This window comes from Liolophura sinensis, chromosome 1 (assembly GCF_032854445.1).
Source record: "Liolophura sinensis isolate JHLJ2023 chromosome 1, CUHK_Ljap_v2, whole genome shotgun sequence".
Lineage (NCBI taxonomy): Eukaryota > Metazoa > Mollusca > Polyplacophora > Chitonida > Chitonidae > Liolophura > Liolophura sinensis.
Genome location: NC_088295.1, coordinates 42,051,092 through 42,074,625, shown reverse-complemented (window position 1 = coordinate 42,074,625; position 23,534 = coordinate 42,051,092). Strand labels below are relative to the sequence as shown.

At 39.4% G+C, this 23,534-nt stretch overlaps 1 protein-coding gene across 1 annotated transcript; it reads left to right on the top strand.

Moving 5' to 3' along the window:
- Positions 1–10,719: 10,719 nt before the first annotated feature.
- Positions 10,720–22,638, top strand: LOC135472221 (dentin sialophosphoprotein-like). Its single transcript, XM_064751616.1, has 3 exons — positions 10,720–10,830; positions 13,338–13,857; positions 17,433–22,638. Exons 2-3 carry the CDS (start codon positions 13,347–13,349, stop codon positions 20,834–20,836), a joined length of 3,915 nt encoding a protein of 1,304 aa, XP_064607686.1. The 5' UTR covers positions 10,720–10,830; positions 13,338–13,346; the 3' UTR covers positions 20,837–22,638.
- Positions 22,639–23,534: the final 896 nt, after the last annotated feature.

Genomic DNA, 23,534 nt, shown 5'->3' with positions numbered 1-23,534 from the left:
CATCTGGCTCTTCTTGTTTGCAGCGCTCTCTAGCTTTCTCGTAGGAATCCACATCGGATACGTTAAGTAAGACCTTGTAGCAGTACTCGATATATCGCTCCCAAGTAACGGGACACAGCCCTGCAAGATTAGACCATCGATCGATTATTTTTTCATTCTTTAGTTGCTTAGCTTGTTAGTTACTTCTTTATCATATTAGTGTTTTAGGATGTTAATAATCGTAACTAGCTGTTCCGTTCAAATTTTCAGCACGATATATTTTTGCTCCTTTGTGTAAGGTACAAAGGAATAAAAAAGGAATCTTATGGACATGCCCTTTAAACTGTTGGGAAAAATACGTCGTTGAGACCACATGAACTGGTTGGAAGCAGGTGAGGGAAACACACGGTAACTTGTTGACAGTACGTGGTAGAGTCCACGGGAACTGATTGAAAAGACGTGGTAGTCCACGGAAAATGGTTGGAAACATGTGGAACACCGAGATACAAGGCTTAGCAACTGGCAATGTCCTGATCTGTACTCCAAACAACTGACAATATTAGTACCAAGCAACCGATAATGTCACGATCTATATACCAAGCAATTGACAATGCCCTGTTCTAAAATTAATCAAGAATCAAATGACAATGCCGGCATGAATGGGGGGCTAATCAATGTCCTTCCCAGGTATCTAATAACAGCCGTGACAGCCGGAGATGAACTCGAACACACGACCTTGAAAACACGACCTTTATCATCTGAGCATGTTTAAGTGGTTCTTTTCCCGGGTAATGCCGGATTTACCATTTGTCTCTTGTTATTAATAAATCAGGGGGCCTCCGTGGCTCAGTCGGTTAGCGCGCTAGCGCAGCGTAATGACCCAGAAGCCTCTTACCAATGCGGTCGCTGTGAGTTCAAGTCCATGCTGGCTTCCTCTCCGGCCGTACGTGGGAAGGTCTGCCAGCAACCTGCGGATGGTCGTGGGTTTCCCCCGGGCCCTGCCCGGTTTCCTCCCACCATAATGCTGGCCGCCGTCGTATAAGTGAAATATTCTTGAGTACGGCGTAAAACACCAATCAAATAAATAAATTAATAAATCAGCACTACGTACGTTACCAGTTTGCAAATTTGAACATATAGAGTAAGGTTTCCCCATTATAGTTAACTTACTTCTCTGTAAAACAACTAGTACAGGAAGCACACACACCACTGCAGTCCACAATAATGATGACTTCATGTCAGCTGCAATGTTAGATGAATTGATTAGAAAATCACAATACGCCAATGCCACTATATCTATGTTCTCGAAAGTCAGTGGAAAAAGCCAACGATATTCGTACAGCGCAAGTAGTTTTGATGTCGTCCTCGCCTTATACGTGCAACGTAAGCGCAAAAAAATTCTTTGAGCTTTTCCTTGGTGACCAGCAGAGAGAATCTATGTTTATCGGTATGTTTTTGAATCAATTTATCCTGTCAGTTGTTCTTTATCAAGACGTACATACACCTATGCAAATGACTTACATGCCAAACTGTTGGAACAAGTTATAAATTCCAGCAACTCATTAATCAGCGAATGTGATGTTAATCTTTGTGCTTGGTTAGAGTGAATAAGGCTTTGTGCGTTTTTGGTACTGTATTATGTATACCGGTGACACCAAAACAATCAATAGAGATATTCAACTTGAGGGAAAAAAGAAAGAAAAATAATTTGAATTTCAGCTAGAGTGTATTTAGATAAACAGATAACTGCTTTACCTTTCTTGTGTACGCCGAATGCTTTTGTGGGATCTGCAGAAGTGACGACTTTTCAGCAAGAACTAAAATGTTGCCGATGAAGACCTGGTTATAGGTGCAGCAGTTATAGGTATTCCTAATCTTGAAACACCGTGAGTTTGACTCATTTATACTTTTGTCCTGTGCATTGTTTTGCCTCCAAGATAAGTCCAATATCTATTTAACAGTCAACTGGATTGACACTAATGAGCTTTTAATTACTTAGAAGACGTGAATAGATAATATAATGTATTTATATTTTATGACTGCGCATAGCCAACTTCAAAACTTGAATCATTATAGCCTCAAATCCATAAGGCGTATAAAGACTTTGTGTTCTTGAATGACCATAAGACTGTAAGAATATAAGGATATTCTGTAATACCCAGGAAACCCACTTCCAACCCATACGGCTCCTGACAGTTAAGCCAACATTTCAGTTTTACCTCCAATCGCTAGAGCACACAAAGTGCGGGATTTAAACACGGCTTTGAAATTTGTTGATTCCCGGTCTTTAGTGCTCGTAGGACCTTGGTGACAATAACCTTGCCATTGAAGATCGTCAGTTTATCCTGGGCACGCCACTTCCCTCCACCATCACAAGAGTGAAAAATTCTTGAGTCTGGCGTTAAGCATGCAACAATGAAATAAATCTTCAAATAAATAAAATTTCAATTTTCCGACTGTTCAGTGATACATTATCCATGCTTTCATCAGTATACTGGAAGAAACGTGATCAAAATCTTGCATTATCCATGCTTTCATGAGTACTGGAAGAAACATGATCAAAACTGTACGTTATCCATGCTTCATCAGTGTACCGGAAGAAACATGATCAAAACTGTACATTATCCTTGCTTCATCAATATACCGGAAGAAATACGATCAAAATCGTACATTATCCATGCTTTCTTCAATACACAGGAAGAAACATGATGAAAATACGGAGGCCTATACTGTAGGGCCTATAGATAAAATACGACAGAGAGTATATGTAATGTTTACATCACAATATTTATTATTTCACAACATCTGCACAGCCCTGAAAAGCCTCTATATAATGCATATTTAATAACCACAAACTACGAAACTATTTTAAGTATGTAGACACAAACATAAACTGAATTAACCTAAAACCCCATCGAATGACACCCAAGAACGCGGAAAGAGCTAGAGCACATTAAAGCTCCAAAATAACCAAAGAAACGTTTGTCCTTGGAGGATTATTAGTCTATAAAGATTATGACAAAATTTGTGAGAATAATTCTACTGGCGGTTGTAGACTTGAGTGGAAACTTCAGCGTCGGAGTTCGATCCAAGACTGAGAGGAAAAAATCCCCATATACTCCATGTTCACACCATAATCATTCAATCACTTAATTAAATGAATGCATACCTCTTCCCGCGTAATGGTGACTCGGGTCCAAGCTGGACTGACCATTGTTCTCTTCCAGTGCATAAGTAATAGTTTTTGTCAATATGTTCACGAAACGTTATCCCAAAGGCACGAAGGAAAAATATGGATTGCCAAATTACTTTATGCGTGAAGGGTTCCCAATAAAATTATATAAAGGCCTGCCAGAGGTATCGTTTGCGCCGTATTGTAGATTTCTACAGCTCTTTTGGCAAATTCTTGTATTTCGGCTTGAAGAAGAATATGGTTGAAGTAAATTATCATGCAGACTAGTTCTTTTAAGCCCTTGGAAAATGCTGATAAGTCAGTTTGATACAGATGCTTATAACATATCAGTAGGTCTGATCTATTAAATGCATGTGTATGTGCCACTTTAGTACAGAGCGTCATGTGTAAGCTACAAAAACTGCTTAAACACTGCCATATTAAACCAAAGCAGTAAACATCGAGACTACAGTCTAGTGTAAACATATATGCTTTCAAACTTTACTACAAACAATCTTGTGCGTTGGTGTACGTACCAGCGACTGTTTGCGAGCTTGGGGAAAATGTACCTCAAAAGCAGAGCACATGAATATGAAAGATCTGGAGTTTCACAAAATATATACATTACTCGACAGACAATTCATCAGTATCCAAGACCATTAAATCCAACGAAATACTTAAGCCTTCATCATGCCTTATAACAGGTTTTTCCTTGTTGTCGCATTATACTGCGTTCATAGATCTCATTTTATACCCTATTAACATGGCCTACCCGTTTATTATCCACATTCAGTTTGTCATATTACGGATTTTTAAAACACACCCAACATTGTCACATTCTATAGTTTAAGCAGTTTGTATTGCCGCATTGCAGGTTTGCGTCGTCAACATTGCCCTATATATGGTTCATGCCGTCCACATTGCCACATTACTGGTCCAGGTTCATGCAGTCAGCATTGCCGGCATCCAGGTATATGATGCTGGCGACACAGGTTTTGATCCCCTGATATCCCAGGCTCATGCACCTTCCGCCAATATTGGATCGCTGGAACAGATTCAAGAAGATTCTAACACTTTTATCATCATTTGGTGTACTGTGGATAAGATAAAGACTGGAACCGTTAATGCTCTCTTACCCCTCGATCTCTGAGTCTTTTCACTCACCAATTTGTGAATGATACAATGCATATTTTACCAACAGATCCTAATTCACTGTTGATCATTCATATGACTGATTTCATTCATATTGTATTTACTAATTTCATGAATGGAAGATAGGTGGAGTTCAATTAGCATCATCTTTTATTATAAACCGATCGATTTCTTTTTTATACATGCATACCTTGTGTAGAACAAAATGACAGTTGATTTCGTGGTCGTCCGGAGCTGATGTTGTTACAGCTCCACTAACCAGAGCCTCTGCATTATTATCTACCAGATCCGGCATACCCTCCAAACCCAGAGGTTCCTGTAAATAGGCATAAATGATGAAATTGGAGAATAACAATTGTACATAGCCTTTACTTATATAACGGATTGCATGGTGTGGTCGATTCCACCAAGCCAGTTTCAATGGGAAAATCCACTTTACAATTGTTACCTTAAAGGGATACAGAATTGTTTCTGATTGGCTGATGTGGGAGATTTGCAATATTCCTGGGGAGGGAAGCAATATGGCAATATTACTAGTCCTTTTCAAAAGGAAACGTGCAAATATCTGAACGAACAAACGATGACAGATTGGAATGAATACTTTGCAAATGTATGATCTTCGGGTGACACGCTAAAGTAAGACATTTGACTGTTTTAATACTGAATCTCTATATACGTTTTATAATGTGCAAATCTTCAAATCTTCGCTAAAACTTTATCATTAAACTGGGCCTTCTCTAACCCTTCCATAACGACAAAGAACAATACTTTAAATCTCTCCCTAGCGTTTTCCCTATAACATTTACCTGGTTGGCGCTTTTCTACACTCAGGATAATGTCCCACCAATAGAATGTAGAACACTGGCCTACAGCTAACCAGAATAATCTGAATGAAGCGAGTATTGTAGTGATTGGAAATAAACACAATGTACCAAAGGTTTGAACAAAGAGAACAATATTACTAGACAGCATCCTTTACTATGTCATGAGCACGGCGTTTAATACTGTAAATCAATCAATCCTTTTCTATGTACATGTACATAATAACAAAAAGATTTTTTATGAAATAAGTCATTGTAACAACACCTTTCATTTTCAAAGACGATGCATTTGTAAACAATTCAGAAAGTTTAGTGGCCTAATGGTTAGAGCGTCCGCCTCGATGTCGGGAACCCTGGGAACAAACCTGGATCGTTCACACACAAAAATTGTACTTGTTGCTGCCTCGTTTGGTGCTCAGCACTAAAAGGTTAGAGCAAGGAAACAGGATTGGTTGGGGTGTCATGTCTGGTGCCTTTGACATTTTTTTTTTAATTGGCGGCTGCACTTTATTAGCGGCATGGACGTATTGACACAAGGAGACACAATATACATTTATGTACACTCACCTAATGATGACTCTTCGTCATATGACTGTAAATTTAAGTTGGACGTAAATCCTCAAGCATAGATATACATAGTATATAAACAATTCCTGAAGTCAATCCAAGAGTTGTTCAAACAAACCAGAAAATGGTTTATCTGCTAAGGGAAAATTCCAAAACTTGCATGTAATTAGTGTGACTTACTCGAGTTGTGGTGGAACTCTCCACAATTGCCAGTGTAAACGCCCAGGTTAGCATGATGGTCATGAACACCATGCCATGAGATCGCCGTGCACAAGCCATCTGGAGCAGATAAATGAAGGGGCTCTCATGGAAAATATAACATGTAATAACATGGGTTCGCGGAAATAGAACTATAAACTTAGCCTATGTAAAAGTATCAACCGAGGTGGTCGTATATAGGCCTATTCTTGTTTTACTCCCTATGCTATAGTCTTGTATATTGCATTCGTGTACAAACCACGATTCTGCTGGTGGACTAAACATCCCCCGAAGCCTGGTCCACTAGTCCACATTGTTATAAGGTGATTTTATGTTCTGATAACAACTCAGCAATTTGAGTAATTTTAGTCTAGTGTCGTTTCAAAAATTGCAATTAACATGACTGCAATTTTTCATACCTAATTTTGCTTAAGCAATGATGGCACCTCCGGTATAGCATGTGCGTGAGCCATGTGCTAGCTGTCACACTGTTGTCACTGCTCTGGCTTTACTCTCTATGTTGAACTCATTTATTTCGAGAAATGGTACCACTAACTCTGGATTCTGTTGTTCCTTTGTCAATGTGCAGACGTGCGGATTTGAAGCATGTTGCAATTACACAAGGTGAAAATAAAACAGTGTTTTAAAGTGAAAGACAGCACCTGGCTAATATTTATGTGCACCGAAAGACTACCCTTCAAAGTACCTTTAACCGGCATTAAATATTCTTTCGGATTTTTTTTTATTCCAGTAAAAGTCACAGCTTCAACGCTTCTCCAGTATCAACATCAAGGTGACGTCACATTTACTCTAGGTATTTCCCGTATAATAGTCTAAGCAGTAGTCTATGGCAGATCAAAGTTGTGAACTTGGGCGATGAAGGACTAAGTGATAAATAACTTTCTGGGAAAATGGACATACTGGAATGTTATTTCCTCCACTGCTGGAACAATTCATAAAGTAGGCCTACTATATCATTTATACAGTTTAGGTTGTAGCCTAAGGGACGGTTTGCACTTTTATCGGTAATCAACCGTAAATCAGCTGATTTTAAGTCTGTGGTGGTTCGTAAATGATACAGACTTGGACCCACTTGCACGAAGCCCTCTTAACGTTAAGAGCAAGTAACTACCATGGTAACCAGCACTGTATCATTACGTCGCCATAGAAGTTAGGTGCTCTTAACGTTAAGAGGGCTTCGTGCAAGTGGGCCCTGTTCCACAACACTGTGTGAAATTGTCCTTCGGCTACACGTAAATAAAGCGTTGTGAACGATCTCAAATGATTTCTTATGAAGCAGTTCAGTGTTATCATGTCACTTTATGGAGTGAATGAGTAAAGGCTATGTCACAGCGTGGGCCGCGCAATCTGATAGCAACGTGTTTGACTGGATAAAATTCTCAAGATGGCAGCCTCGATTAACACAAGTCATTTGTGCAGTATTGTCATTTTGTTCTACATGTTATTTGGTGAAATCTCATTAAAATAATAAAGTATGATACTTTTTAGAAAGCTTGAGAACCCTGCTTTCGACTGAAATATGTTTAATCAGGTGCTGTCTTGTCCTTCAGCTACACTCAAATTCACTGACATACAAAAAACACCAAAGTGATTTTTTACTTAAATTAAGTAGAAATTGGACAGTCATAACAATTGTCAAAGCCGTGCATGCACCACACACAGCCGTCAACTCGTTACAACAGGACCACAAATTCTAGATAGACGCCTTGTGGCAGTCATCTCGGTATATCCACAACTACAACCGGTATCTTGTTTTTCTATACTTTTGAGCGTAAATTGAGTTCAGACACAAAGCGAAAACCTCCCCTGGACAAACAAGTTAGTGTAAGTCAGCCAGTTTTATGGGTCGAGGAAACCGGAATGCCCGCGAGATAAACCACTGATCTTTGAGACGTTACTGGCGAACTTGTGTGACGTACAAATAAGCTCACCACACTGATGGAAGAACATGAAATAGTCGGTGCAACCTGCCGCACGAGCTTGGTCTCCGTGCAACGAATAACATGCACAAACCGTTAAGAATATAGCAGACATGTACAACACATAATTTTCAATAAAGGCTTGTGGTGTTCGGTTAAAGACACCAGACTCTTTATACAGTACATGTGGCGCTCTCTGCGCTCGCTTTCCCTTCTTGACTAAAATCAAATCGACGTAGTATTCAACAAAAATTCAAAGCATTAACACAAAGTTAATGCCCCAGTCAACAATAAATGATTAGTTCCAAGGGTTGTTTTTATTACCGTGCAGGGCAATTATAAACAAGACAAACAGAACAGCTCTGACACTAATTGCTGTGAGCAATAGGGCACGTGTATTCATGATTGCAAGCATCGCGTAAGCGTTACGAAACTTGGAATAATCAAAAAGTCACTGCAATCAGATCCACACATTTTCAAAACGGGTGTTAACTATATATCTATTTTTGTCTTGGATTGTGCATTAGATCTCAGAGCCCCGTTTTGATTATAAATGTATATATGTGTATAAATTTAATATACTGGGACAGTTTATGCGAAATAGGAGGTCTCATAATAATTCATTCCGAATATCACTTATTGATGCTACATCGACTATGTCTCTAGAGCTTTAACTAACTCCTAACGTGATGGAAAGGCCACTGGTAAACGGTGTATATAAATACATCAGTGTAGCCCAGCCCAGTGGTGAGGAGAGTGACTTCAAAGTGTCGAGTTAAATACCGGTTCTGTATTCTAGATAGCCCCGCATACATTTTCTGTGGGGTTTGCTGACAATAAGTGGTTGATGTTTGCGCACTGCACTGACGTTTACATTCATTCCAAACCACTTGTAGTCTGTAATCTACAAATATGCATGGCGTACGACCTCCACCCATAAAACTTACCGCCATCGTATAAGTGAAACATATTTGAGCATTGCATTAAACAACAATCCTCTTTCTCACAATTTAAACAAAATGTAATTCATCTTACCTTGAGGTTTTCGAGGTTTAGTGAAATTGTCACCGTCTTGCACTTCAGTCAACTCTACAAAACGGCTGCAGTCACAAAGTATACGATAGACGGTTGAGGCCTGTGGTTTATATACATTTACGAAGCTTTCCCAAAAATTGAGCTGGCAGACAGTGCCAAATTGGTGACAAGCCTAGTCGTCAGTCATTGTGATGGCCAAAGATGCAATTATACTGAGATACAGTTTACCAATGACAACTGCCACGACAAAGCGTCGCCGTTCAACTTTAAAATTGTCGGTTTGTTTTCTGAAGTTCTTTGTCTTGTCCTCTTGTCATAATACAGAACACCAATTTTGCCCGATTTAATAATGGCAATACGATTTTCTGGTTGTCGAATGAAGAAGTGTTTTAAGGTGTTTAAGTAATTTTCTGTATTCGTGGAAACAGCTTTCGTCTGGGTTGCAATTTAATTCCTGCATTCAGTTTTAGAGTCACTTTTCTCTCGTGTGTGGATCGAGTCTGGCGGTTGAAACTTTCCTGGCGCCATCATGAACGCAGCCAAAATTACAAGAGCATTTGATTGGCCAGTCAACCAGCCACTCAAAGGCAATCCATCTTCTTGAGCCCGCCTGTCGTCGCCAAAGGGTGTTTCGGGGATGATTGGAAGTGCATCTTTGGGTGAATAGTGCAGTGAATCCGGACGAAAGTGGATGAGACAGGCTGCTACAAACTGAATAACAATTTCCTGATTAGGCATTTTGTTCCAAGTACAAAAGGAGCATGGTTATAGCGTTAACCTGAATAACCAACAGTGTTTAACATCAATAAGCCGTTTTCTCAGGGCTTGGTAACTTGAAAATCCCTTCAAGCTATGAATGATTAACACAACAATTGGGCAATAGGCGGGGGGGGGGAGGGGATAGGGGTTGTGCTTGTCCATCCGCTGTGCATTCAACTTCCAGTTTGGAGTGTGCAATGATCCAAACTAGACATCACCCACAACTCCCCAACCCACATCCCACTCCCCACAACGCCACTCTCATGCAACCTATGCAAAAATGCAACTTACGCTGCCTTAGAAAGCAAATGCGTCTTGATCCCACACTGCATTTGTGATACACCAACAAATATTCAGTTAAAATATTGTTGCGATTCTGTAACAAAATTTAGACGTGTCTAAATTTGCCTTGGAAAAATAATACCATCCCGATCCTGGTGTCGGCATAATGTGGCTTGTTTGGGTGTCTTGTCGATTGAAAACACGGTATATTTTCACGCAGCTATATAATAACTCCTCATCGTCATATGACGATGAGGAGTTACATTGAAACCCCGAGCATAAAGACATGCATACTTATAGTTATCGTGATGCTTTGCTTGTGCGTCTCCAAGACAGAAAATGCAAACTTACATGTAGACATTTTTTACTTAGACAAGTTTATTTTACGGCTTACATCTGCGAGTACATAGACTGCATGCTTTCACTATGAAACTTGGCTTTGCGCCAAAGTTTGACATGTATTTTAGATCACCAAGAATTTTAATGCCTACTTATTGGTGTTGGCTCAAGCCCACGCTGTGTACAAAATTTCATCCAAACCCTTCATGATGATAGCTTCTTCCGTGCTGTTGCCTATGGACAGACAGTTTGACAGACAATAGTACACATGTATACATGTCGTTAAATGAATTTCATTGATGTTTTACGCCGTGCTCAAGTATATTCCGGAAGCGGAAAAACTCTTCCCAGTTTTGTGTAAAAGAACAAAGTGTAATTCTAATTTCGAAATTTGAAGTCCGTGCCCACATCAATAGCCTATGTCCTACTTTTAGTGGCTTCGTTGTGCAAGAACCGATTTCCCTCTTCCGCTTACATTTGACATGTTCAGTCGGGTATGGTGAGCTGAAAAAGGAAAGAGATGACTACAGTTTGTCAACGTTAACGTACAAGTTATTAGTGTTTTTCTGTATCTTTTTGGAATCGTGTAAGTGTAGCAATACATACAGTCAGTCAATTATTCACTGGTATTGAAAGTGATATACACGTGTGAAACAGCTTGTGTTTTGCAACCACCACTATTAGGCTACAACAACAACAATTGACTCGCCATCTACCGACCAACCCGTTACACCAATGTGCAGCAGAATTAAGGGTGAAACGTCGCATCGAGATTTTTCTTCGTAAATATATGCGCTGTGTCTTGTAGCCATGCTAAGGTTATCTTGAACAGTATAAGAAATTTTATGAATGTGTCCATATGTAGGCCTATATATTATTATTTATATAATAATATGTGAAATGTCAGGATTTATGTCACTGATAAAAGTGATATCTCACTCACTAAAGTAAGATATCACTTTTGTTGTTACACACCCCAACGCCATGACATAACAAAGAAATATTTTGTTTTATGACCATCCAATTCAAGCTTAGCAGAATGACGTCATAATACAAGTTCAGTCAACTTTAACATTTCTTACCTCACGCAACAAGACACAATGTCATACAAGAATTCATGCTATATACACAAGTCTATGAAGGCCTACAGCTAAAAACATAAATGAATATCATAAATATTTTTCTTGTGAAAGGTGGAAATGATAACCTACTTGACGCTTCGCATCTCGTGTTTTATCATTTTCACCACTCACTGGAAAAATATTTATGATATTCAACCTTCACTTTGCAATATCCTCTATATCTTCTACATTAGCTCTGTGAGGCCATGTTCATGTAGAAAGATAACCCTTGATGACAACGCTCATAGGGCCTCGTGTAGTCATGGATCAGTCCCCTTCAACTTTTTGGAAAGCAGTAGATTACTAACCTAACCCACCCATCCAGCCACTCTGTTACAATGTTTAGAGTCCTAGGAGACCTGACTGTTAAAATCCTGAGATGTCGATCCATTCGTATATATTAGTCTCTCTCTCTGCTGACTTCTCATTTACGAAATGGCTGCCATCTACATGGCATGCATGCGCTGCGAGGTAGTTGGATACAAAACAATCCCGCCATTCAATTATGCTGGTTACGAAGTCTTTTTGTTCTTGTACGATCACATGCTGGCTGGTTTTAGCCCCCTTGACTTTAGATGCTACAAACAGGGCATCAGGGAACCAATGTAGAGCACGTGCCGTCGTTTTGACATGCACAAATGAGGCCAGTAAGGGTCAGCCATTTCGTAACAAAATGCCTGGCCTCGCATGGGCGCTGTGTAGATGGCGGCCATTTTGGCCGTGGATATTTACCTTTGGGATAATCAACATCTCGGGTTAACAGTTAGGTGCCCTGCAACCCTAAACATTGTAAAGAACTGGCTGTTTGGGTGGGGTAGGTTAGTAATCTGCTGTTTCGCAAAATTTTACAATTCATTATTCAGTATTGACACCTAGCTCTTCTCAGTTCTCAATGTGCTGCTTTCCAAATGCTGGTACTGATGTTACTGTCCATTTCTGACTCCGATATATAATGAGTCACAGTATACTGACTTTTGGTTGAGAAATATATGGATATAGGTTGAGCAGCCATAATATGGCGTGTCATCAACAGCCTGTGTACTCTGACTATCGATATATGTCTGTTAGTGATAGGCTTCGCCTTGCTTCTATGTGTACAAGACCTTCAGGCATATTTGTTATTCTTACGCCATGTTTGAAATTTCCGTATAATCACTTGGCAATGCTCGAAACTTCTCTATTTCCCTTGTTACCCCATGTGGCTCCACTTTGAAAAAGCTGAAGACGTAGCTGGCTGTCTCAGAGTATTGTGGAGTGATCGTCCACGACATTGAAATACTATCAAACGTGACTGGTGTGATGTATTAGCCAGGTACATGGAGAAATGTTTCTCCAAGGCACATTTGCAAGCCATAGCATAGAAATAGACAGGATAACAAACAAGCATGCCGTATGTACAGCAGACAGATCATTCAGTGTGTTGATGACAGCACACTGAGAACGGAGGAGTGCCGGGTAAATCAGTGCTTGCATATAGGGCTGTGTTTTTTATAAACAGCTATTTTTAGGTTTGCCTAATAATATTACTTACATGGCTGAGGAGTGGCAATATATAACACATTGGACACATTGGTGGCAGTGGTTAAAGGAGACATGAAAATGGAAATGAAGAAAGTTATGCTCTTAAGAAAAACATATTCATATTCAAACATGTCACTGTCACTATGACTGGGGGATTGTTGGCTAAGCTTAGCGCCTCCTCCCCCGCTTACCCCCCAATTGGACTTTTCCCTTAGCTGAGTTGTTTTAACACTTGAAGGCCATTACCATTGACCGCAAGACTGCAGGCTACTTAATTTCTGCACCAACCATTCAGGCTTTAGGAAGATTCCTAAATTTTTATACTCCTAGAAGATAGCTGAAAACCCTTTTTTTTTAGCACTTTAACATTTTAGGATGCTGTTAGTATTCTATAAATGTCTTGTTTTTGTCTGTGACTAAAATGAATTTTTTGTACTGCATCCATGTGCAGGCTGACAAGATGTCGGAGACATATGATGTGGACATGTTTGACCCTCCCCCTGACCCTGACCTGATTTGCTGCATCTGCCAGGGTGTGCTGAACGGACCAGTAGAGAGTCCCTGTCGTCATGTGTACTGTCGCCGCTGTATAGAGAGGTGGCTGGGCAACAATGAGAACTGCCCAACGTGCCGTGATGTCCTGCACACGTCCGAATTGAAACCAGTGCTGCCCATTCTTCAGAATATGATCAACAGACTCACCCGGAAATGCAGGTTCATGTTTTCTGGGTGTAAAGAGAAGATACCTGTGGAGAGATATGAAAGCCATATTAAGACTTGTGACTTTGAACTGTTTGACTGTCGCTTTTCTAAATGTGGACAGAGGGTTCTGCGAAAAGACCTGAGAATCCACGAGGAAGAGACTTGCTTGTTCAGAGAGCTGAAGTGTACCAGAGACTGCGAACTTATGATCCTTTTCTCTGACATTGACTCCCATGATTGTCTTTTGGCCCTGAAACAACGCTTGGAAGGTGAGAATGATGTTGGCTCAGGCCAAGCTGTAAGTTTGGAAATGGTTCAGTTATGAAAGTCGCCTTAAATTATGAATTTTGATTTTAGCTTTATAGGCTGAATCCAACTTTATATTTGGGGAAGATGCTTATGAAAGGTGACGAAATAAAGTAACACCCATGAAAAATATATCAGAAAACACTGTCCAGAAAAATAGTCTGATTTGTTAGGGGTTTACACTAAATCCAGGACAAATGCCGCGGAGGACGAAAGCCAGACAGACAAAAGCCCAGTGCACAAAAACTCCAGCAGACAAAAACTCCAGCAGACGAAAGTCCCATCGTCATATTTAACGAATAAAACATGTGCTACAGTCTAAAAAAACATGATGTTAAAGGAGAAGAAAACCTAAAAACATGACACTATAGGCTGAAAAGAGCACATTTTTTTTTCTATCTGGTGGTGCCTGTTGCATAATTTTGCTATTTTTCCTCGCCATACATGTAAAGCCTGAAAGCGGCAAAGCTAGCATTAATTGCTGAGTCCATCGCGTCCTCCATCTTTAACACCCTGTAATTTATGCTGGGGGTGTGTTGCCCCTCAGCCAAAGAGAGTTGTTAAAACGTCGGGCTTGTTCATGTAAACTCGGAATCTGGGTCCAACATTCCGGTTTTCTGATCGTCGAGTGGAAAACGAACTGTACTGTTCGCTACCTTCTGGGAAGAAGAGTTCTACCGGAAATGTACGAACTGCACTTCGGCGGTTTCCAACGGCAATTCTCCTCCCAAAACAGAAGACTTTAGGACTATTTCCTGGGCAAAATGGAGCCGCCCCCAGCAGATTTTTGCGATGATTTTATTTATAATGTATCAACTTGAGGTACATATTAGAATTTTTTTATAGCCTGGGAGGGAAAACACACTCTTTTCATTGGTATTTAAGTTTTCTTCTCCTTCAAAATATTTGTTGATGAGAATTACATTAGTTACATATACTTCATTTGCCATATGAAAACTTGCCACCAAAACATATCCCTTTGGGGCACTCGGGTTAAACAGCTTTGTTCTTATAAACTGTAAACATACGTTTTCAAAACGATATTATCAAACTAATACTGTTATCGAATGCTTTTCATCAAGCAAATATAAGTTTATTCTCTGAGGCATCTACCACTATGGTGAGTTTTATTGGTTGAAAGTTTTCAGCATGGCAGACTGGTTATATCTTATTATGATTCACAGTATCACCTCACGCATTTGAGTTGGTTTACAGCCACCGTATGCAGTTTTAATTCTTCCCTCTAACAGATGTGTTTGAAAATATAGATTATTTAGAAATTTGAACCAAATCTTATTTTATTTTACAAGTACAATATTATTTTGAATACAAAAAAGAATAGAAAATCTTATTACTTTTGTAAGTTTCTGTGTAATTTCTGTTTTATAAATAAAACATGGATGTGTATGATCTAATACATATTATTCGGAACCAAAATTGCAAATTGCGAAAGTGGATACATTGACAAAAGGTGAAATTTTCAAAACCCAACAGTAAAATATCCATTTGATAACAGACCAGTTCTTGTCACAAACAGAAAAAAATTGATTTCGACTGCATCGTTTTTTCTCTGATTGTTTTTATTTCGTGATTTTATGTCTACCAATGGACATATAGTTCTATATTGCTAAAATTATCTCGTCAGGCTGGTAGTTAGCAGTAAAAGAAGCAATAAAAAAGGCACGTTTTATTTCTTTTGTTTACTGCGGATAAAACAATCCCTGCTACAAGTATTTGGAATTAACCATTGGTATATTCAAAAGATCTGTGTTCTTATAGGAATGAAAGTCTAACACAAGCTGCAACAGCAATTGTTTACCATATTTGTAGATTTCTGTTGTTTTCAGAACCTGGAATGGAGGTCAAGCATTTTGTATATTTGAGAAGACAGAACTTTCCCATTTCGATCCAAGCAAAAAAAAAAATGATTTCATCAACAAACTGTTAGATTACATGCTGTTTCAACGAGTTGGAAGGGGTTCTATTGCAAACAGGGGTCTCAGTTGGTTAGCACGCTGCTGCAGCCTAATGACCCAAGAGCCTCTCACCAATGCAGTCGCTGTGAGTTCAAGTCCAGCTCATGCTGGCTTCCTCTCTGGCCGTACGTGGAATGGTCTCTCAGCAACCTGCAGATGGTCGTTGGCTTCCCCCGGGGTCTGCCCGGTTTCCTCCCACCATAATGCTTGCCGCTGTCATATAAGTGAAATATTCTTGCACTCGGGTAAAACACCAATCAAATAAATAAATCTATTGCAAACATGTATTAAAATCTGAAACACCGCTTCAGGTACAAAGTTTCAGTTTTTCTTAAAGAAGCTATCAACGTTTGTCATTTACCATATGCTCTTAATACTGATGAAGGGGCTGTTGTCCTGACAGGAAACCTATGAAATTGTTAGGATTTAGGATTATTATTATTCACTAATTTCAAGCTCCAATATCTCCAAAAGTGTTAAAGGTATAGAACCCAAACTCATCAATAACAGTATTGAACACTTGGCATGACTTTTGCTACTTTACAATTTTTGAATTTTTAAAGAAAACCTTTAAAAAATTTTCTCCTAAACTGCTGATCTGATTGGGATGAAATTTGATATGCTATTAGTCTCATTGAGTAGGCCTATATAAATCTTAAGTTTTGATTTTCATATGCAAATTAGGATTGTGTAGCTACTTTTAATAGGTGTCAATTTTATACAGGTATCTGATATCCTGTCTGTCCATCTGTCAGTGTGTGTGTGGACACAGTTTTGTTCATGCGTCTCCTCCCAAACTACAGCATCGATTCCAATGAAACTTATCATACCTCATACATCTTGCCTATCACCTAAACTTCTGCATTCAGTGTGGTGGTACATGTCCCAATACTGTAAAATGCATTGTGTTCATTAAAAATTATAGATTTTTTTTCATCCAAGTAAGATGCCTATGAATCGGTGGGTTCTGTGGTGACATTTTCTAACCATTTTCTGACCAATGACTATGCACCAGGGTTTTATCACTTTACAGATTGACACACACACTCATGCACACAGACAGACTGCTAGACTTCAGCATTCAAAATCCATGTACATATATTCTGTAGTCTGTGTGAATTTACTAGAACTATTACATAGTAAAATAGCTGCATGTGAAGTGTCATTTATAATATTTATAAGAAATATTTTGTTTGTTTATTTCTCTTTTGATTTTTCATTTGTAAAAAGACAGTCAAGTTCATGATCTAGAGGAGAGCAAATATAGAACACGGCCATGTTCATGACAAAACATCATGACGTAAAGCTGAACCAGCATGAGGTGGAAACAAGCCTGTGATTTCACTGGTTAGAGGCAAAAGAGCTTGTGGCTACAGCAGTGCTGTTGGCTTGAAATATTTGTATCTAACAATGATCTGTTTAATACCCAATTTGGCTCTTTGATATATGGACATTTCCCATATAACATCACATTTTCCGGGAGCCAAAATTCAGAAATTAGCATTTGGCATAAACTCTCATTCTTTGATTAATCTTGCTTCACGTTCTTTTCTTTTTCACAGAGGTAGAAGAGAAGAGGTCTAAACTGATGGCTCAGGTAACAAAAATGCTGGACAACCAAGAGTATTTGGTGAAAGAGGTGAATAAGCTACGTACACAGTCTGAGAGGCGCAGACGTCGTCGTCATACTTCACTTTTCAGCGACTTTAGTGTATCGACAGATTCTTCTGATAGCTTTCATACAGATACAGACTTGACAGATTCCACAGAATCTGAAATTCTTTCTCCTCCTCAGTCTCCAGAAAACTTTGCAGGCAATCCCACAACTAGAGCAAGAACAAGAGCAAGAGACACAGATCCTTCAGCCTCCAGAAATGATGTCAACGGAGCAGCAGAGAATGAACCAGACGTGGATGTAGTCACTGTTGATGTTGACAGTGAGATATCATTCAATCTCCGTGGACGCAACGTGAGGCTGCCATCATCGTCTTCTGAATCTGGAAGTGAAAATAGAACAGTAGCTGATGCAGTCACTGTTGATGGGAGGCAGTCGTCCACTCACACCAGTCAGAATAACAATCGTGCCAGAATGGTAAAAGAGGAAACAGTTGTGAGAAGATACAACCCTGGAGACCCTGCCCTACGAGACTTGGACTTCCTGCCTCCTGAAGGCTCAAATGAACGAAAGTTGGTCGGGCCTGTGATTCATACAACAACAACACGCATGTACCGTTACTGTGATGACAACGTCACAAATGTAAATGAACCAGAAAACAGGAATGTCCCTTGCACGTCAGCGTCAGTTTTGTCCCAAGAAAATCCATCGATTGAAAATATGAACTATAACTGCACAACATCAACAGCTACCAGTAGAGAGGATGAATCAGCAAATAGAGATTCAGGGCGGGGAATGGCTGGATCTGAAGAAGAGTTTGCTTATAACAACCCAAGTTCATCAGATACCTTTTACCATGGGGATACATCTTTGGATGTTAGTAACCCTTACTCATCATGTAGAAGTAGCGACAGAAGTGAGGACCGTGAAAGGCGTTCCTCTAGATCAGTGTCTCAAAGCTCTTCACACAGTTGTTCTAGCGGTTACTCCAAGGATATGTCCAATAGTCAAACAAATTATGGCAGCAGTTCGTCAAAAAGCCCTTCTAGAAATTGGTCAGATCTTGAAAGTCCTTCAAGATCATATTCAAGACACACCAAAAGTTTTGATAGAAGTCCCTCTCCAAGTCCAACGAGGAAATGCTCAGATCGTATGTCCAGAAGCCCTACAAGATCATATTCAAGAGGGCGCTCCAGAAGTCATTCCAGTGGCTATTCTAAAAGCCCCACCCAAAACATGCATAGCAGTCCATACAGTTCTGCTTCTAGCATTCCATATACAAGGTTTTCTAGAAGTCGGTGGTCCAGAAGTCGAAGCCACTCCAGAGGACATTACTCGCCTTCTTCTACAGACAGCAGTAGGTCAAGGGGAAGTTGCTCTGAATCAAAGCCTAAAAAGAGACGTTTGCACAAGGGAAAAGTGACTTCTGTGCGAAAGGATACATCTAGCTTTTCAATATCCAACGATAGTGACGTGACTAGCAGTAGTGACGATGGTGCCTCTCTAGAAAGAGGAATGTCACCTAGGTTCAGTGTGTACTCTTACTCGTCCAACAGAAGTGAAGCTGAGTATGCTCTTTCTTCTCCTATGAGAAGATCAAGAAGGGGATCAAGCACTTCCTCGTCAGGTAGTAGTTTTAACCCGAGGAAAAGTAGTTCAACTCACATGCCTGATGACGCAAACTCGAAATCACGGTCGAGTTCAATCCACTCACCTGACAGAAGCCCCTCAACGGACCGAAGTTCAAATGAAAAGACAAGATCAACAAAACAGTGTTCTTTCTCTGATGACGGTAGTGTGAATAGTGATGTTAGTTTTAGTCCCTATACACCATTGTCTCCCAAACAAAGCTCTAGAAATCAAAAAAGTTCAGAAAGTTGTAACAGCATGTCTACGGACAGTTCATTAGCATCTGACACAAGTTTTCAATCCTCTGTGATCCATGTTCGGGAAAGTGATAGACAGGATGGCTCGTTGTCGTCTGGTCGCAATTCAGTTGTTGATCTAAACAGCACACTGTCTTCTGTATCCTCACAGTCCTCGCCATCTTTATCATCACAATCATCATCTTCTGAAGTAGAGAATAAAATAACCGAGGAAAAACAGTTGTCAGATTGTGCTAGTCCATGGGAAAGCACAACAGAGAGTGATACATTGCATCAAGTCATCTCTTCACCCTCCATCAAGAATGCACATAATGGTTTTAAGTGTGCTAGAACTGACCAAGGCAGTGCTCCGGCTAAATACACCGAATCAGTGGCAGTTCGTAGGGGTGATAAAGATCAACGACCTTCAAAGGGTAGTCAAAAAAATGATACCAGAGCAAAACATAAACAGAGTGCTAGCAAAACACAAAACAGTGTAGCACAGTCTTCAACTACCAGGACTGGGAGTGAAGTAATATCAGATCCGCATATTACAGTGAGTGAGAGGTTCCGCGCAGCAGAACTTGAGAACCAACCTGAAGATCTTCAGTTACCGTGCCAACCACTTTTGACAACTGGCGCCAGCGTTCCAGTGACCTCGAACAAACTGAGAAAAGAACATGGACAGGGGAAAAAACGACCACAAATTGCAGAGGAATCTGACTCATCATTAACTAAAAGTAAGAAAACCTGTAAAGAGAAGGTTTCGTCTGCTCCTTCGGCACATAACAATACAAGTTCATCCTTGCTGTGGTATAACACCGGGTGTTCTAAATCAAATAATCCAACAGTGAATGTTAAGATAGATCTCTCCTTAAATGTTGAGCCGCGGCCATCAATGCCCAGTCGCAAAGAAGAGTGCACTACAACCTCATCTAAACCAAGTACTGTCTGTACCTCCTCTTCAACTGTTGCTGCGGTAAACACAGTCATGGATCAGTCAAAAAATAAGGCTCGGTCAGAACAGTTTTCTAGACCTCCCAAGGAAAGTCTTTCAAGAAAATTTCAGCAGAAAACCAGCAGTAAAAAGCCTGCAACCTTGGGGAAACCATCATCGCAGGCCAAACGTCAGGCGGCACACCCTGACCATGCTGCTAGTGGAGCAAGTGAAACAAGAAACAGTCACTTTGAAAGACATAGTTTTCGAAGAGAGGAGGAAGTCTATGGCGGACGAGAAGGCGATCAGTCATTAGATCGGCATTTGTTTCTTCTAGAGGACACTGACGAAAGCAGTGACGAGTCCTGGAGCCCAGGACGTCACTCAGACGCCACCGATGTCACCATATCGGAAGAAATTGAATCGGATTCCAGTTATGAGCTGGTTGTTCCTAAGTCCACAAAACAACTGTTGGATGAACTTGCTAACACCAATGATGATAGCGATGACACTTGGTCACCCAGTTCCTATTTTTCTCCATCTCCTTAGATAACTTTGGACTTGTCCCCTCCATCCGTACTTTTCTGGATAGTTCTGTATACTAGTGAAACTGTCACTCTTGGTTTGAATATGATTGACATTCAGTAAATTTAAAAGAAAAGGAAAAACGGCAGCTGTTGTCATGACCTGTTGTCATCTACACTGCCTCCCAGTTGAATTGTAAGCTGCCTGAGTTGAGGTCCACCATATGTCTGTTGTTACACTACACTAGGTTGAATATGCCAAGCACAACCGGAACAGGAAATTCTACCTTAATAGAACTTGCTTAATTATTTAAAAGAAATGAAAAAAGAAAGAAAAAAATACATGCAATGTTGGATGTCTTAGTTTTTGAAATGATCGTAAAGGTGATTGTCATCGTTGAAATTTGTAAATAGATTTGACGGATTATTGGACCTGAACTTCGCACTGTTATATGCTATAGGTCATACATAGTGCGCATGAATGTCTTGCAGCATTGTTGTGCATTGAGCGTAACATATTTATTTAAATGGTACTTCATCAGTTTAAATAGTTTACTTTTGATTATAAGCACCATTATGAGGGAAATCCTTCAAGTTGATTTTTTTTCTGATTGCCTAGAATCTTGTGTGTGTATTTATGAATTATTTTCGTGTTTGTTTCCTGTTTAATGCTAGGTAAATGTAGGATCTGATTACAGGAAGCAATCTAGACACTCAAAATTTTTCAAAATACGATGTATATGATTTTATAATTATGAGTTGATTACACTTGGGACTAGGAAAGCTTTTCATTTAGTGACATCAAAACAACAGCTATTGTGGTATGGTGGTATGAATATCTGGATAAAAAGAGAAATTGTTTTAATTTAGGCAAAGAAATTGAGATGAATGTGAGTATTGTACATCGAACCAGTGTTAGCTGTCCTGTAAATATTGTTGTGTTACATCGTACGTAGATCTGTTCTTTAGGTCACACACATGCACCGATGCATATTATTTTCTAATTATACAGCATATGTTAACTGGAAATTTAGGTAATTTGTGCATTTCTGCAATATTGTTTTTTTCACGTCGGTGTATGTATCAGTTCTTAACTGCATCTCTATAGCTGTTGCTTTCTTAACTGGCTGCTAATCTAATTGGTGTATGGGATATAGCAACTTTTCTGCATTTCTGGTTAACCTATTACACCAATCTGTGCTGACCCAATCATTGTAAAATTTTGTGTTCACACAATATACACATCAGTATAAGAATATTGTTAATTCATCCGTAGCTTTGATTATCTTTGTTATTGGGACTACCTTTTGGTGTGATAATGTCCTAATTGAGGATGTGATATCTCGTTTTCAACTTTCTATACCGTGATACGCTACGCAGTATGTTAAACTTTGTAAAATTTTTGACATGTCAAAGATCGCTTCGTGGATTAGGCCTCTTTACCATCCTTCCCCATTGGAATGCGTATGCTTGTGGGAACAGCTGGAATAAAGTCTGAAATCGAGGGAGCTTATAAACATGTTTGTACATAAAAACAAGCACTTCATGAAAACATGGTGAAATTATGTTGGCAAATGATAGTGTCCTTGTCGACAATATATGCAAATCGGCTGTGAATCATTGTAATAGTATAGACAATGTATGCATATTTAACGAGGTACCTGGCATTGTTTTCAACACCAGTATTCCTATAAGGTCGTTAAAAGGGGTAATTTGTTCAATAGGGCGTTAAACGCCATTCAAGTGAATAAACATACATGTACTTACATAGGGCAGAAGCTTGTATACAACCTGTCTATGCTTATGTATGTATGATTTTGCCTAACTGCGGATACGTTAAAACCTAACCATATATATATATATATATATATATATATATATATATATATATTGTGTGTGTAATTCTGTGATCAGGCTTCCAAAAACGCCAAAGTGAAGCAGGGTAAAGTTAAGTGATGTAGAGGTTTGAGTTTGTGTAGACGCGTACTCGTCTTAAAGGCAAAGAAAACACTAAAATGAAGTGCATATCAGGTGAAACACAATTAAACAGTGTACATGAAAATAGTTCGATTTATTTCTTTAGAATTTTTACAACCTAGTAGAATGGTTTTTAAACATCAGAATCTAAGGTGGTCTGTTAAACCAAAGGATATCATGGAGTGACGTCACATCCATGATATTTTTCCTTGAAATAGTTCTTTTCAATGCCCATTCGGCAAGTGCATTCATCTATCTGCATGTATATGCAATAAAAACGATGAAACTAAGCGATGTATGTGTGCTAAGTGGCCAAAAACCTGATGTGTCCCAATATGATCAGATAAGGTATCCATAAAATCCAAACATCTAAATGCATTTTTCTGGGTTGAAAAAATTCTATAAAAAATAAATCCAGCTATTTCAGTGGACTATTTCTAATGGGTTTCATGTTAGTGTTTTCTTTGCTGTTAAAGATTTGATGCCATAGCTATAAAAGATACTTTCTGTGAAACGACTGTGTACCACAGGTACAACTCCAGTACAGAATGTGTATTGGTAGTACACACCGGTGTGCCTCTAGTGCACAATAGTGTAGATGTTCAGTTTTGTTTACTGGGACAGTTGTGTACACCTGTGCTATACAGTCGTTTTTTGAGAGATATCACACGGGCCAAGTAAGTTTTGTGTTAGTGGGTCCTAAAGTTCACTTAACAAGGCATTCTTATGGATATACAACTTCTTGG